We start from the raw sequence: 18,208 nt of genomic DNA, 5'->3' as shown, positions 1-18,208 counted from the left end.
TCTCTTTTTCCTCCCTTTAGTTTCATCTTTTTTTGGTGTAAGAACTTTAAGCTATTTCCTTTTTGCTTTATATTACAGGAAGCCATTTTTTAATTCCACAAAATACGCTTTTTCCTCAGACTCAAAAGTGATTTAATAATCCTTGTCAATACTGGTAATTTTATTCCCTCTATGGATAATTGATTTACAAATGGAAATATGATATTATCTTTTGATCAATAAGAAAATAGGGATGTTCTGAAGACTCCAGAACTGTGTTTATCAGTACTCTAGACTATCTAAAGATCAATATTGAGATAAGGGTACTGGCTTATGTGACTTTTGCTTTTGATAAATCCAGTAAGGGTAACACTGCTGCTCTTTATGAAAACCAAAGAGCAGTGTCTTGACCACTGGATTATAAGTACCTACATGTTAGGAAAATAAAATGTCCTCATTATCACATGTGAGAATTCTCTAAGGAACCTTTCTCATGGTCTCCTTTAGAAAGTTTTACGGTCTTCATATTGGTTTACAGGAAATCCCTTGGTGAGATGCAGGCCTCATATGGCAGGCACTAGAGGTCATATTCAGACTGCTACTAATGGTATATGATACGGGTGGTGAAAGGCAAAGGACACCTGTTATATTCTGAGACAGCATGATGTCGCAGATGGAATACTGAGCTTGGAATTCAGAGATCTCTGCTACGGCCTTGGCTTTACCACATCCCAACTGTATGACTGTGGGCAAGTCTGAACTCCGGGAACCTTAAGTATTTTATGTACCAAAAGAAACTGAATGAAATTTGTCAAAAGTGATACAGAGGTTTTATAGGATGGAATTTAATGAATTTTCCCAGACTAATGCCATTCTATAAAGATGGAAAGAATCATCAATAACTATTTAAATTCAATCAATCAATTGTATTGTCTCCTCTTTGTAACAGGCAATGATTTAAATGCTGTCAAAATTCAAAAGTGAGTTAGATATTAACTGATAGAGGCAATATATATATATATATATATATATCAACTATAGCAGAAAATAATACTTAAAAATCATGTCATTAAAATCTAAGTCATTTTTCTTGACAAAAATGAATTCAAGAATCATTTTAATCCTCATAAGAAGCAAATGGCCTAAATTTTTTCCTTTAAAATTTTCCTCTAGCTTCCACTAGGCAAGTTCAAATAACAAACTTCAAAGCTACACCATCATATAGTGAGCACAAAAATTAAGCTGAAACTAAGAGCTGTGTCAACATTGTTTTAGTCTAATGTGAATTGTGTGAGAGAAAGAACTTCATTATCATGTTATATACTATTAATATACAAAATTCAGTGTGAAAAGAATGTGCTTTGGAAGTTTCCAGTTAAAACCAGTTTGAACGTTCATGACGACAATGAGACTTAGAAAAACCAAAGTCATGAGAATATGTTTACTAAAACACACACACACACACACACACACACACACACACAGGCACGCACACACGCACACATGCACACACACATACATGTGCACATGCACAGAGAGAGTGATAGGAGGGCAAAGAGACAGAAAGACAGAAATTGGGGGAAAGAAGGACAGAGACAGTGAAAACAAATTCTGCACTTAGTTGATTTGATAAGTATTACAGCCTGGATCTCTAAAGTATCCCAAAGGCCAACCTGTTGTTATGGCTTAGTATCCAACCTGTTGCACTGTTGGGAAGTAAGGGAATCATTATGAGGTGAGGTATATTGGAAGGAATTGAGTCCATTGGATCATGTCCTTGGAGGGACTATTATAATATTTCTCTGTCTCTGTCCATCCCCCTCTATGGCCATCTCTGATCATTTTCATCTGCAATGGGTCAGTCCTCTTTCAGTTCCAAATAAAGCACAAAACAGTAGAGTCAAGTGAGTATGGACTGAAACTTGTGAAACCATAAGCTCAAATAAATCTTGTCTCTTTCTAAGTTGGTTGTCACACTCTTAAAATATCATATTATCTGTTGACAATCTTTTTAGTCACCATCATATTACCTCACAGTGTCATATGGCAGATTACAATTCTTTATAATTGCTTATTGGATGAGCTGATAACATGGGACATTTCTATACAGACATGAATTTTTCTTACTTACGTGTGCTTCAATGAGGTTCAATAGCAATTCTTGACATCGCTTGACTTAGTCTGAAGATCTTACATAAAACACAATATACTAGTGTGACTACATTACATGTTTCAACTCAAAAATAATCCTGAAAAGGAGACAATCTAATGTTATCTCAGAATGAGCTATCCCCTAGCTGCCTTGTAAAATTACAGGACTTTGGGAAGTGAGCATTTCATAGTCCAAGTAATTTGAAGATGTTCTTAAATGTTAAAGGTCAATCGACAGTATGACATTGAGAAAGGGAAAAGTCTTATTTAGAATGAATGCTGATAGTTGTATAATTGGCTAGCTCAATTTCTAAAATTTATTATTCTAATTTTCCACTTGTTTTGTATTAACTTCAACATAAACACAATATAAAATATCTTTCCTTTCAAAGCTATGTGGATGATATTTTTCTATAGAATTCTTCTTAATAGGTCGATGATGTACAACCTTACATTTCAAAAACAAAAATGAAAATTCTGAGAAAATAATTTACCTAACTTGAAAGTCAAGAAATATTATTGATGTCTTGATGGAGAATAGCTGATAATATGACACACACTAAAATGTTCTTTTATGTAAGAACTCCCATTTGTGCTTTCATAGAAACATGGCACCCACACTGATGTGCAAACAGAACTATTCTTCGTGAACCTTGAATTTGAATTACAGAAATCTCAAGCAGGGTATTGTAATCATGGTCTGACTTGATATGTTCACACCAAAGAAGTGAAAAAAAAAAGTACCCTTTTGTTAAGTATGCTTTTCTGGCTTCCTTATCAAGATGGGATTGTATTTTGGAATATTTGAAGCCATTGGCTTATGGACCTATTGAGCTAATTTCAGTTAAAACTTACTTTTAAAAAGGTGATGGTGAAAACTGCATTTGAAGAAAAATCAAAATGAATCAGTCGATTTAGAACAATTCAGAACTTTGAGTTTTTTAAGACCAAACTATAAAGTAGGAACATAATATGTTGATCTAGCAACAAAACTAAATATGAGGCCAAAGAAACATTTGGTTCAGTAATAAAATGCAATTGCTTCTGCTTGGTTTGAGAGGGATCAAAACTCTGAAGTTCTAAGTGCCTCTCGGTGCCTCTTGGTGATGTATTATGGAGCAACAGAAACAACTGGACATTCTCAAAAGCATTCCTGAGCTAAGACTTAAGCTTCTCAACTGCATTACTCAAGACTAGAATTTCTGTAAGTCTGATCAGATAAAGCACAAACAGATATGGATTTAAGGCTATATCTTAAACATTCCTCACGATAGTTTGCAATGAGTTCACAATTCTTACACAATTTAGCAAAGAGACCACTGAAAAAAACAAACATTTTCCACTAGATCTTCACTAGCACAAATTGAGAAAAATGAAAAGTGACTTTTATAAATTAAGTAGGAATTAACTTCAAGGATACAAACACTTCATTGTGAAATAATAATTGAAACTGTTCGCTTATTTATGGAAATGATGTATCACCTCCTCTCCCCCTCCTTTTAAAGCAATGTCTAAGTATTCCATGCTGGCCTGGACTTGCTGTGTAGCCAAAGCTGACTTTGAATTTTAGATATTCTTGACTCGACCCCTTGAGTTCTGGGATTACAAGCATGTACCACCAACTGAGCATATCTTCCTATTATCAGAGCTCCCTAACTTAGAGAAAAAACCATAAATGGAGTGGAGAAATAAGAATCTATTTATGAAAGCAAATTTCCTATGTTACCTTGAGTGAGGGGCCCTAGCTCTGCTCTTAGGATTTAGCTACATGTGCAAGGAAATTGTGGATCTAAAAAAAAAAAAAAATACCATGGCTCCTTAAAAGCTAAACTAAGCTCCTGGAGTTATACCCAGAAATAGATGGCTGGTGAGCTATGCCTTTTGCTGCTTCTCTGCTGACATAAGCAACTGCAGAATGTAGAAGCAATGTGCTTGAAAATGAGTAGCCTATAGTCAGGAATGTGGAGGCCAGGAAAATTTCCAAAGGGCTCCAAATGTAGTTAGCACTGAATAAAATCCTAATCAGGAATCTATTTTTGCAATATGAGCAGGCAACTTGCCCTTTGTTGAGCTAGTAAATATGTTATTTTCTCTGCTTTCAACCAGTTCCCTTCTTGATTTTCTCATTTCTTCTAGTAAGAACAGGACAATAGAGTGATTATTAGTATGGAATGTGGCACTAGATCACCTGAGTTAGAATTTGACTTTAGGCAAGTTACCTATCTCTCAAAAACTTCAGTTTCCTTGTCAGTGAAATGGGAGTTGATATGTCCCCGCAACAGGCTCACAAATTGACAGTTGGGTCCTCAGTCAATCTAATGACTGAGAGGTGATAGGGTCATAAGGGCTAATCCAAGGGTTGATCCACTGATGGATTCATAAATTGATGGCCTTTTGGGGAGGTGATAGATACATTAGGATGTAGGCCCCAGTTGAATGAAGTAGAACAACAGACACTTTGGCGGCTCTATCTTCTCCCAGGCCCATCTCTGACTCTGCTTTGCAGCCACCATGAGATGAGCAGCTCCGTTTCTCCACATCCGACTAGCATGATTTTCTATCTAACCATGGGCCTAAAAACAAGAAAACCAGCCAACCATGGATTATAACTTTTGAAAGTATGAACCCAAGTCAATCTTTCCTCCACAAAATACTAAAGAACAGGAAAAAATTAAAGGCTTTTGCAGAGAAATTCCAATTTTTGTGTGTTCAGTAAATGTATCCTATTATTGTCAAGGTTGCCATCAATCTGTAAATTTCATATCATTCAAATGCAAAAGCAAAACTATTTTTCTTATTTTTTGTCCTTCATATGACTTATTCCAGCACTGGGTATTTTAAGTGGCTCCTGAATTTCTTTAGAAGTCATGCCTCAATTCTTCACAGACCTGGAAAGAATAATACTCAACTTCATATGGAAAAACAAAAAACCCAGCTAAAAGAATCCTGTACAATAAAACAACCTCTGGAGGCATCACGATCCCTGACTTCAAGCTCTACTACAGAGCTACAGTAATAAAAACAGCTCGGTACTGGCATAAAAACTGACATGTGGACCAATGGAATCGAATTGAAGACCCTGACATTAATCCGCACACCTATGAACATATAATTTTTGACAAAGAAGCCAAAAGTGTACAATGGAAAAAAAGAAAGCATCTTCAACAAATGGTGCTGGCATAACTGGATATCAACATGTAGAAGGCTGCAAATAGATCCATATCTATCACCGTGCACAAAACTTAAGTCCAAGTGGATCAAGGACCTCAACATAAATCCAGCTACTCTGAACCTGATAGAAGAGAAAGTAGGAAGTAGTCTTGAACGCTTTGGCATAGGAGATCACTTCCTAAATAGAACACCAGTGCACAGACACTGAGAGAAACAATCAATCAATGGGACCTCTTGAAACTGAGAAGCTTTTGTAGAGCAAAGGATATGGTCAACAAGGCAAAGCGAGAGCCTACAGAATGGGAAAAGGTCTTCACCAACCCCACATCTGACAGAGGACTGATATCCAGAATATATAAGGAACTCAAGAAATTAGACATCAAAATGCCCAAAAGTCCAATTAAGAAATGGGCTATAGAACTAAACAGAGAATTCTCAACAGAGGAAACTCAAATGGCTGAAAGACATTTAAGGAATTGCTCAACATCTCTAATCATCAGGGAAATGCAAATCAAAACAAATCTGAGATACCACCTTAGGCCTGTCAGAATGGCTAAGATAAAAAACACTGAAGACACCTTATGCTGGAGAGGATGTGGAGCTAGGGGAACTCTCTTCCACTGCTGGTGGGAATGCAAGCTTGTACAACCACTTTGGAAATCAATATGGTGCTTTCTTAGAAAATTGGGAATCCATCTCCCCCAAGATCCAGCTATACCACTCTTGGGCATATACCCAAGGAATGCTCAATCATACCACAAGAGCACTTGCTCAGCTATGTTCATAAGAACATTGTTTGTAATAGCCAGAACCTGGAAACAACCTAGATGCCCTTCAACTGAAGAATGGATAAATAAAATGTGGTACATATACACAATGGAATACTACTCAGCAGAGAAAAACAATGACATCATGAGGTTTGCAGGCAAATGGATGGATCTAGAAAAAATCATCCTGAGTGAGGTAACCCAGACTCAGAAAGTCAAACATGGTGTGTACTCACTCATAGCAGGATACTAGATGTGGAACAAGGATGACTGGACTGCTACTCACATCACCAGTGAGACTACCTGGAAAACAGGACCCCAAGAAAGACACGGGGATCGCCCAATGATGGAGAAATGGATGAGATCTACATGAACAGCCTGGACATGAGTGGGGGTAATGAAGGGCGAGGTTCGAGGGAAAGAGAGCTTGGGGGAGCAGGAGATCCCAGCTGGATCAACAACAGAGAGGGAGAACAAGGAATAGGAGACCATGGTAAATGAAGACCATATGAGAATAAGAAGAAGCAAAGTGCTAGAGAGGCCCACAGAAATCCACAAATATACCCCAACAATAGACTGCTGGCAATGGTCGAGAGACAGCCCGAACTGACCTACTCTGGTAATGGGATGGCCAAACATCCTAACTGTCGTGCTAGAAACCCCATCCAATGACTGAGGGATCTGGATGCAGAGATCCACGGCTAGGCCCTGGGTGGAGCTCTGGGAGTCCAATTAGCAAGAAAGAGGAGGGTTTATATGAGCGAGAATTGTTGAGACCAAGGTTGGATAAAGCACAGGGACAAATAGCCAAACGAATGGAAACACATGAACTATGAACCAATGGCTGAGGGGTCACCAACTGGATCAGGCCCTCTGAGTGGGTGAGACAGTTGATTGGCTTGATCTGTTTGGGAGGCATCCAGGCAGTGGGACCGGGTCCTGTGCTCATTGCATGAGTTGGCTGTTTGGAACCTGGGGCCTATGCAGGGTCCCTTGGCTCAGCATGGGAGGAGGGGACTGGACCTACCTGGACTGAGTCCACCAGGTTGATCTCAGTCTGCAGGGGAGGCTTTGCCCTGGAGGAGGTGGGAATGGGGGATGGCTGGGGGGAAGGTGAGGGGAGCGGGAGGGGGGAGAACAAGGGAATCCGTGGCTGATATGTAGAACTGAATTGTATTGTAAAATAAAATTAAATTTAAAAAAAAAACAACTTAAAATTAAAAAAAAAATACTTCTGTAAATTTACTTACCAAACAGTTCTACCTAACTTTCACCACAAATGTATAAATCTAAATCATTAAATAGGATATAAATGTAGTAAGTATTATATCATTAAAGAATGGATTATTTTGTTTTATTTGAAAAAAAAGAAGTCGTGCCTTACTTTTGGTATGTCGGTCTTCAACATGATACACTGTAACTCACCTGGAATATATAAGAATGTCTCCTTACTGGTTTCCCAATTTGTAACCTGTTAAATTGATTTTCCTAGGGTTCTGGATATAAAAGCACTGCAGTTAAGCTAGGGATTACTGCAGTCACAGTAGCATTGGCTACAGTAGAACTACTCCACTGTTTAGTAAACCTGCTACATTGTCTTCTGTAGTTAATAGAGTCGATGTGTCTTGCTATGCCACAAATACTGAAGGACCCATGACACATTTTATAGCAATCTGTGCAGTGAGAATGTATTTTACAAAGGAAAGGTCACATTTATCTTGTTCATCCTTATATTGCTATCGTAATCACAGTGTAGGGCATGTACTACATCCTCAGTTAACATTGTTTAAAAGAATAAATGTGATAATGAATGGAATTATATTACAGATGCCTCTAACGACCAACACAGTTGATTGGATGTGTAGTAACTTCAGAAGATGATTCAAAGAGAGTTGACATTGTTACTTGACATCCAATTGCATGCCATGTTCCATTCAGCCCAAGTTGTGTTAATTTAGTCATCCTTTGGCATGTGCAAACAGGGAACTCATTTATAAATTTGAATAGTGTGCATTCAGACATGATTAACAATGTGAGCTGGAAGCAGCATGGCAGCCAGATCCCCTACAGTTTCCAAAGGCAAGAAAGCTGAGAAATTGATGCTAAGAAACAAGAAGTTGCTTCTTCAAAGGAGACAATTCAAAAAAGAGCTTAGTCAATGCTAACCACTTTTAGTAGATAGAAATGAGTTTACTGGACTTTCAACTCAATGAGCAAGTTGCAGCATATATTTTGAAATTTACAAAAATGAAAGAACTACTTCTTGAAATAAATAAATGGTTATTAACATAAGATGTTATTGGTAAAATATGATTCCAAAACACATACATCAATTCCCTACCCCATATACATATGTATATACACATATATGTGTATATGCACATATACACACACAGATATATACATACATACACACACACACACACACACACACACACACACACACATATATATATATATATATATATATATATATATATGGAGAGGGAGAGAGGGAGGGAGAGAGAGACACACACACACAAAGGAATTGACAGAAATATATAAACAGTGAATGAGGAAGGAGGTAATAGTGGTATCTGACAAATTGACACTACATCTGCATTACGTATTGGCAATTGCAGCAAAGATCCTTTGTGGGGTGTGCATGGCATTCTGAAAAGGGAGCATGGCACTAACAAATAAGAGATGGTGGTTAAATTTTTCAAAAGAAGTCTTATGTCAATATATGTAATTATGCTTAGGAGTTTAACTTTGTACAGGAAGACCTGCTTAGAGACACTGAGGTTGCTTAAGAGTTCTAGAAGGTGAAAGATTTTTAAGAGGTCAAAAATAAGTAAGTTCTATAAGCTTGGAATGTGAATATGCTACAGACCGCAATGCTGGAATGAAGTCCTAGGGTGACCAACCATGCCATTTTCTTTCTCTTTTCTGAATAATAAGAAAAGTATGTCTTTCTTCATTCGCATTCCTGAGAATAATACAGAGGAGGAACGTGAAGCCTGAGGAGATCAGGTAGGTTACCTAATGCTACATACCAGGCAAATGAACAAATCTTCCCCTTGGTAACTATCAGAGATGGGTCTCTTCTCTGAACAAATGGAAAAAATTCCTACTCTCCCTGCCTTACCACATTTCAGGACAGATAATAACATCTGCTATCTGTTCCAGCAGCTTGCTCTTAGCAGATAAATGTGTAGAAATAAGTATGTGTTCAGTTATGCAGGTAGTGTAGATCAGGGTAGTGCTGATCCTAACTAAGGGGTCATAAAGGTGATTCCCAACAGAGCGCAGCTGGAAAGAGAAACATTCTGGGAAAACTGATATTTTCTCTGCCTAAACTAAGGGTTGCCTGAAAAATACTGAATTATAATAGTCAGACTTGAGTAAAAAGTGAAAGAGCATAAGATGCCAGTGTTTCTAAGTAAACTCAAACATCCTGCTTGTAAGGTCCTGACCCTGTACAAGGCACAGGCTCCTCACTGTTCTCCTCCATCCACCTTCCCATCTGTGCCCTATCAGAGAATACGAACTCTGTCTTTGCAAAGCCCCCACAATCAAGACAGGAGAGGGCTTTAGAGGCAGAACAATCTCCATGGGAAAAACTTCAAGTTAAAATTTCTTGGATAGAAAGGATGCAACTCAGCATATTCATGTCTGTTGGGTTAAGTAGGTGGGGACTTCTCTAGTAAAACGGTGTTTTGTTTTGTTTTGTTGGGGCTTTGTTTTGTATTGCTCCCTTCATACAAGAGACCTCTATTCTGTTTCATGTAGCAAGACTATTTATAAACTCTCTACCACCAACTCTAAATCACCAACCACCACAGCTTGAATTTCACTAGTTAGGTTCTTTCTGTCACTGGTCTAGCAGAACTGACTGAAGAAACAGTTTAACTATACTAGCTGAATATCGATGTAAATGTTCGGTAATGCTTTGTAACCTAGTCCCTCTGAGGTTATTTATTATTATTTTTTTCTACAAAAGCTGCATCAGCATCTGGTTATACTGTGTACGCCCTACCTCCTTAAACACATAGGTGCACACACCCCTGCTTTCCCCTGCTTTTCCCCTGCTGCTTACACAGCTGGTGGCTGAAGAGAAACAGGCTCTGGACTGAGACCTTACTCTGGCTCTCCTCGCCAGGGAGAATGAAAAGATCTGGGTTATTTCACTGATTCATTAGGAATGAGCTTCCCACCCTCCCTTCTCTGTATCTCATCATGTCCTGTCTGCAAAATGAGGAGTTCAGGAGACAAAAGCCCAGTCTTTCTCACAGAACATTACTTTAAGTTGGAAAGTTAAAGTTATAAAAGAAAACAAAAATCATGGAAGAAAAGCAATGTTGGGCGAATGAAGCAAGCAACTACAAACGAACTTCTAGGTGTTCTTTAAACGGAAGATATAAAGGTGTACAACAGTCGGGAACTGTGCTTTCTGGCTTGGGTGGGTTGTGGAACTGAGAAACCTTGGGTTGGCGCCAAGTTACAGTCCTGGGCCCCGCAGGGGGCCAGGCCCAAGTTTGGGAAAACAGAGTCAAAGTCAGGGGCTATTGTGGTCCAGGCAGAAGCAGAAAGACACGACAGGCAGGTTTCCTTCCTGCCTTGCTCTTATCTGAGGGTGCAGAAGGCAGTAGGAGCATGCCTGGGGTGCAGGTGAGGCTTGTCTACCCTGAGCCGGCCATCAGCTCCAGTTCCCCTCTTTCCAACTAGCAGCTTCCCACCCCCACTCGCTTCCACTCCAGCGCTTGGGCCCCCTCCCGCTCCTCCCACAGCACCTCCCTGGCCCCGCCTACGCTCTCCCACTCAGCCTGGGACTGCGTCATAAGTATCCCCAGACCTGAGCTGCTGCAGCCTGTGGAAGACAGGGAGAAAGTAAGTGCTGCTTGAGCAAGCGCGTTCCCCTCCTCTTTCAACCTGCAGCCCAGGATACTGATTCGAGCCGCGCCTTACCGCGCAGCCCGAAGATTCACCATGGTGAAGATCGCCTTCAACACCCCCACGGCGGTGCAAAAGGAGGAGGCACGGCAAGATGTGGAGGCACTCGTGAGCCGCACCGTCCGAGCTCAGATCCTGACTGGCAAGGTAGTTCCCACTCGGCCTATGTGGGCCTTCTGGGGTTGGGGAGTGGAAAGAGAAAGAGGGGGGGTGCAATGCAGGTGCAGAGGACAAATTATTGGCTGCCCCCGCAGTCCTGAGTTCCAGGCAGGCCAATCTGCACTGTAAGTTGCGTGGGCCACCTTATACTCTGCTTTGACTCATGCTCCTCTGCGTCCATGCGATTCCATCCCTTAACACTACCTATCCCAGGAAGTTGTTGGAAGGAGTTTGAAGAAATTCCTTCATGTCATTTTGTTTTGGGAAATGGGCTACGGAGTTAGCCAGAGACACGATTATAGCTACAGAGACAGTGCAGCCACATGGGGTGAGCAAGGGCAAAAGACTTAACTGTTCTTTACTATTGACTTAAGTAAAATTATATGAATCTGTGTCTTTGTAGGATTGCTGATTGTGGAGGCTGAATGGAGGCAAGGGGCAGCTTTAACTCCAAACTGTATGCGTTGGGGCAAGTGTGTGTCTGCACAACATACACACACGCGCACACACACACACACACACACACACACACACACATTTGTGTGTATTTTTAGGTAGACTGTGTTAATGGTTAGGTAATGGAGCTGTCAAAAACATATATTGGTTTTAATTCTTGGCCAAACCCTTGTAAAGATACATTTTGAGGGCTCTTCTTTTGGTTGTTACTTCTTGTTGCACAATATCGCGCTCCCTTCATATAGATATCTGAAACACAGCAAATGTTGCAATTTAAACAACTCATTTTCCAGGCACTGGAGAAGTTCTCTCCTCCCAAGTTATTTATCTAGTCCAATTTATATTTCTTTTAAAAACCAACCACGTTTGGAGCATTGATAAACTATCGTTTTTCCTCAGTAAAATCTCAATTTTAAAAGGCGATCATATTTTCTTCTGCATCTGTGGAATCTGCAGTAATGGGGCTTGATCTGTCCTAACTTGTCCTGTTGTCTTTAGAAAGTTTTCCCTTTTAGGTTTAGAGTGAATATTTGAAAAGTGTTTTGAGTGAGATCTGAATTCATGTAGTAAAACGTAATTATGCATACAATTTGAAATGTTAATGTGTTGCTGCAGAACATTCATCATGGAAACTTTCAATATTTAACTCTGCAATCAAACTAGCTTTTGTGTATCACACATTCTGGAACTCAAAAGCAACACCCCCTTGCATTGTTGAGGTTTCAATTAAATGACAGAAGGTCAAATATGTAGTCGTCGTCTTCCCACTAACTTTGTAAATGAAACATGGCCAGATTTGAGGGTAGATCTAACTAGATGCCAGTAGTTAAAAATAGCCACACAGTAATCCTTTTTCCCCCTCATCACCAAAAACTTCATGAGTTGTAGAAAGATTCAATTAATATGTAATACTTTTGCCAGTCCTGTGGCTCGAGGAAGAAATAAAAACAAACATCTCCACTTTGATTATCTTTCTTTGTTGAGTTTTAGAGAACTAACCCTAACATGGCCACTTTGACAGTACTACTTGACACATTTCTTTGCGGTTTATGGATTAGGCCTGATCAACAGAGACTGAACACGCTGGATTCACATTAGCAAATGATATACAATAACTTTTAAAATACACTTCGAAAAGAAATTAGCTATGATAATTGGTTCATTCAACTACATTGAACTCCTGCAATGTTAAATGGAAACAAAAGAAATCCTTATTCCTACTGAACAGTCATGTCTAGTTAAACCAAGACCCTCATACTTTAGCCATGCTTAATGATAAACTTCCTGAATTATTGGAAAAGAGAAATGAAATTACAGTACAAATTGTTCTTCTGTCTCAGTAATAAGAAAAAAGAAATTCATTCCTCAGAGAATTTCAAGTTAAGCTATTATGTGCCTTTTAGCAAGTCATTTCTTCTTTCTGCACCCAAATTTAATTATCTAAAATATATCTTTTAAGATCCCACAGCTATATTACAGTAATTCCCAGTCAAAATATAAAATTCAGCTTTTGTAGTGCTAAATATTAGTTTATATTTTTAATGAAAACAATTAAGGCATTTCAGTATGTGTTGAATATAATTGATGAAATAAGCTTAAATAAATTAAAATATGAATCTCAAATTTTGACCTTTAAAAAATATCTTTATTTTGCAAACTAGAATTATCAAACAATTTTCTACCTTTCCTCTTTTGCACATTAACGTGCATTTTTCACCAAATTAATGGAACGTCAGTTAAATGTCCAAAACATAACAATTTCATGAAAAATTCTGATACTAGACAAACTAAAATAATTTTTAAGAGCATCTTGTATTATGAGGGCTGGGATTTGCTGCCTTCACTTATTCTCTTGAGTAATAATGTGCCTGAGGGGCATGTTGTGAGATGCAAACTGGAAATAGGCCTTTCAGTTCCCGGCCCTATGGAGGGCGCAGTTAATCAGTTACTTTTCTTTTGATTTTTCTTTTTTAGAATTCTTCAGCAAATTATTGATTTCAAAGAATGTTTAAATCACTGCTTCACAAACAGCTTCTTTGTGTAGAAACTTCTCTACTTTCTAATCTAGTGCTTGCTATAGGACTTGGAAAATAGCATTATTGCAATGTATAGAATAATGGATAATACCCGGAAGCTTTATATTTACTAATAGAATTAGGAATATCAGAAAATATATCATTGACTTCAATTAATTTCTAAGATAAAAGGAAATAACTCCTTTCCAACTTGACAAAGCTTTTTGAAAACTAGCCAACGAACTGAAGGTTACTAACACTCCTTTAAGTTGATAAATTGATTTCTAAGCAAGTAGCAAAGTGTCTATTTCTAAAAAGCCAGTGTTTATAAATCTATGGCTAGTTCCAATTAAAGAACATAATTTTTAGAGACAACCCGAACTATATCATATCGATAGTTAAAAAATACTGTTCTATCTATTAAACATCTCTTAAAATAGTAGATCCACATTAAATATTTTAATAAAAATATGTCATTCTATAAATTAATGATAAGTACATATTTTAAAATAACATTATATCTATATTTAAGTTTGAAAATGCTAAAAGGAAGGCTAGTGTTGGTGGAGATATTCTATATATATTAGCATCAGAAATTGTCTTGAAATGATTGTAGATTAGAACAGCTTAGTTTATTTTTTAAATATTTTGTTTTTTTAGGAGTGATAAATTGCTCACAAAAGCAACTGTCTAAAAGTATAATCTGTTTTTTTTTTATTTTGCTTTTTAATCAATAGGAGCTCAGAGTTGCCACGCAGGAGAAAGATGGCTCTTCTGGGAGATGTATGCTTACTCTCCTAGGCCTCTCATTCATCTTGGCAGGACTGATTGTTGGTGGAGCCTGCATTTACAAGTACTTCATGCCCAAGGTAATAGTTACACTTCTTAATACTTCGAATTACTAATTGCCATGCATTTCATTAGCAACCTAAATAATTATGTGGTGGTATCCAAAGAAATAAAGAGTTGAGGAATGTTTTCAAATTACTTTTCGGTCTCTGACATTGCCTAGGCTCCATAATGATCTAACAAACAAGCCTCAGATTAACACAGTATGGTGAATTGACGTGAGTGTAAGAAACAATTCAAGTGTCGTGGCTGTGAGTATTAGAAAGGTTCAAGTCCACCTTCTGTCTCTTAGAGCACCATTTACCACGGTGAGATGTGCTTCTTTGATTCTGAAGATCCCGTCAATTCCCTTCATGGAGGAGAGCCATACTTCCTGCCTGTAACTGAGGAGGCTGATATTCGTGAGGATGACAACATCGCAATCATCGATGTGCCTGTTCCCAGTTTCTCGGATAGTGACCCTGCAGCCATCATCCATGACTTTGAGAAGGTGGAGTTCTCTTTTTTCTTTCAGCTATTCAAAGTTTTCTCTATTCCTTCTTCATTGAAAGGCAAACAATCTACTCATAAATGAACAGTTTTCGAAGCCAAGCTCTTTCATGGTGGTGGTGTCGGGTAGACAGTAGTGAATTTTCAAAGAATATCTGGCTGTCTGTTCTAATGGTACTTAGAAAATCTGAAGTATTAATACCCATCTTTTTTCACACACACCCCCCCAACAGGGAATGACTGCTTACCTGGACCTGCTTTTGGGAAACTGTTACCTGATGCCCCTCAATACTTCCATTGTTATGACTCCAAAGAATCTGGTGGAGCTTTTTGGCAAACTGGCAGTACGTATTTTAGAGATCAATTTTTTTCTATAAGCATTTCCAAATAATTTTGCTTCGTTATTCAAAAAAGTTAATGAGTTGGGCCAGACATTCCATTTCGTTGAAATATTTTTGAATGAAAAGTATATGCTGTGCCAAGATAGATGGAACTGAAGTGTTTTATGTTAAGCAATGTAGGCCAGTCAGACACAAATGCTTTATGTTCTCCTTCATACATAGAAGCTAAAAATGCTCACCTGAACACAGAACATTGACTAATAGAAGTTGAAAAGGGAGTGTGTGTAGGGGGAGGTGGATAAAGGGAGGTTAGATTTGATCAATGCATGCTGTGTGTATGTGCAAATAGCACACTAAACTTAAAACCCATAAATGTGTATGTGTATAATAAAAATAATATATAAAACTTTCTAAAATGAATTCTTTTTAATAATGTCTATTTTTAAAAGTATGTAAGTGGGAATTTTAATACCATCTTTAAGAATTTATCATGTTAATCTTTTTTCTTTTCCCTTTTAGAGTGGCAAATATTTGCCTCACACTTATGTGGTTCGTGAAGACCTGGTTGCTGTGGAAGAAATTCGTGATGTTAGCAATCTTGGCATTTTTATTTACCAACTTTGCAACAACCGAAAATCCTTCCGCCTTAGACGCAGAGACCTCTTGCTGGGTAGGCAATTTACTATTAGTGGGTGAATGGAAAAGACTGAGGGTAGATTGCGTGGAAATGAGTGTGTTGAAATACCTTTCCACGAGCACAGAAAACTCAAAAGCCATCTTTTTATGCCTTCACAGGTTTCAACAAGCGCGCCATTGACAAATGCTGGAAGATTAGACACTTCCCCAATGAATTCATTGTTGAGACCAAGATCTGCCAAGAGTGAAGAATGGCAGATTAAAGAGTATCCTTGGTAATATGTCAGCAACTTACAGTCTGACTTTGATAATGGGATACTCACGATATTTACTCATACATTTACTCTATTGCTTATACTGGAAAAGGAAAGGGGGAGAAAACTACTAACCACTGCAAGCTATTGTCCAATTCTAGTTTAATTGACATTGCTTGCTGTTTGCAAAAAAAAAATTAAATGATCATCTTTTCTTTTGAATTTATAGGGTTTAGACTTCTGAAAGCAGCATGAATATGTCATCTAACATCCTGACTATAAAATCCACCCTCTGTTTTCATTTAAAGCAAGTTCTTGACAGAATCATCTAGCTAGAGCGTGCTTTAAATTTAAAATATTTCAAATCATTTGTGACATTTTTGTGTGCAGCATGTCAAATCTCTTCACATTCTTGTGTTTTATTCTTCATTTTGTTCAACTCTCCTGATTTTAGAAAATACATTTTTGCATTTCTATCAGGTGCTCTTTAATGAATCTGACTTATATGTGAACAATATTCATGAGGAAGCAATTTTTTACACACGTAATGATTCTTTCTCACTGATATCTGTATTGTGAAATCCACAGAACTGTACAGGTGCTGAATGCTGTAAGGAGTTCCAGTTGTGTGAATTCTACAACCCTATAATAAAGTTTACCATATTCAATCATGTTTTATTTTTGTCACTTGACAGATACTTAATGTGGAAATTATTGTTTATTTGGCTTTTATTTACATGAATCAGATATAAAATTATGAACATAACTGTATCCATTACCACATCTACATATTTATGTTTCACAATCTCACATTTCCCCATTTTCACTTTGTATTAATTGCTGTTTAAATATCTTATAATTTTCTTGTCATATAAATTCATCTACTTACAGAGAGTCTCCAGCTCAGAACAATTTAAAACATTTTAATGGTTTTTCTTTTTCATAAAAACATAAACAACTATATGCAGCTATAGTAGATCACCAAAGACTAACATTGAATGAGGCATTGAGACTTTTTAAAGTTAAAGTAATTTATTTAGTGTGTGGATGTGTGCCAAAATGAGTGTGTGGAGGTCAGAGGACAACATTGTTGAGTAGATTCTCCCGTTCCTCCTTGACATATGTGCTGGGGATGGAACTCAGGTCCTCAGGTTGTCAGGCTTGTTGAGGCATGTGCTTTAACCTCTGGAACACTGGTTTAACACCGATGATTTTTAACAGCTTCACAAGCCTGACATCTTTACACATTTATCTACAAGTATAAATACCACACCAAGTAGGCCAGTACTGCAATAATTCTGTCAACTACTTTCACAAAAATTAGAAAAAAATAATGCCCCCCAAATAAATACAACCATGTAAAACAGCATGTTTTAATATAAGCATCTGTAGAAAGATGCCTTCCTTGTACATCAAATTTTGTTGACAAGGGGTTGAATGAAAAAGCAAAAGTTTTTAATTGACACATTATGAAACAGTATACCATTCATAGTCATCCACCTACAGTGTTTCCTAAATATTCATAACTAATGAATAATTTTAAAAGAAAAATATTTAGCAATTCTAAAAAATATAAATGAATGTTAATTTGGAGCTGGAATCAGAAACTCAATATGCAACAGACATTGGTTCTCTGAGAACCTGAAAGTAATTACAGAAATGGGGAATCATCTATCTCAGCACTTTTCAACCTATGGGTCATGACCCCTTTGCTAGCGAGGGGGGGGGAATCAAATGACCCTTTCACAGGGGTCATCTAAGACATTGGAAAACATAGATAACTACATTATGATTTATAACAGTAGCAAAATTACAGTTATGAAATCGCCACAAAAATAATCTTATGGTTGGGGCGTTCACCACAACATGAAGGTCTGATAGGTATTTTGTGAAGCAGTTTTAGGTTCCATAACCTAATACCATTTTTCCTTTTCTACTTAATGCCTCTACACACTAATCATTGGCTGGGTATTGTGCTATATATTTGGGGTGCATACAATTGTGAGAAA

General features: G+C 37.8%; 1 protein-coding gene across 2 annotated transcripts; it reads left to right on the top strand.

Annotated features, from left to right (window-relative positions):
- Positions 1-10,877: 10,877 nt before the first annotated feature.
- Positions 10,878-16,867, top strand: Itm2a (integral membrane protein 2A). Of its 2 annotated transcripts, XM_059250664.1 has the most exons (7): positions 10,878-11,147; positions 14,368-14,499; positions 14,772-14,969; positions 15,202-15,312; positions 15,829-15,979; positions 16,105-16,220; positions 16,429-16,867. In XM_059250664.1, exons 1-6 carry the CDS (start codon positions 11,037-11,039, stop codon positions 16,191-16,193), a joined length of 792 nt encoding a protein of 263 aa, XP_059106647.1. In that variant the 5' UTR covers positions 10,878-11,036; the 3' UTR covers positions 16,194-16,220; positions 16,429-16,867. The 2 variants fall into 2 exon arrangements, with proteins under 2 accessions (XP_059106647.1, XP_059106646.1); XM_059250663.1 differs by having other exon boundaries at positions 16,105-16,867.
- The last annotated feature ends 1,341 nt before the right edge of the window (positions 16,868-18,208 follow it).

This window comes from Peromyscus eremicus, chromosome X (assembly GCF_949786415.1).
Source record: "Peromyscus eremicus chromosome X, PerEre_H2_v1, whole genome shotgun sequence".
NCBI lineage: Eukaryota > Metazoa > Chordata > Mammalia > Rodentia > Cricetidae > Peromyscus > Peromyscus eremicus.
Note: the sequence above shows the minus strand (reverse complement) of the source record. Positions and strands in the feature narration are given on the sequence as shown.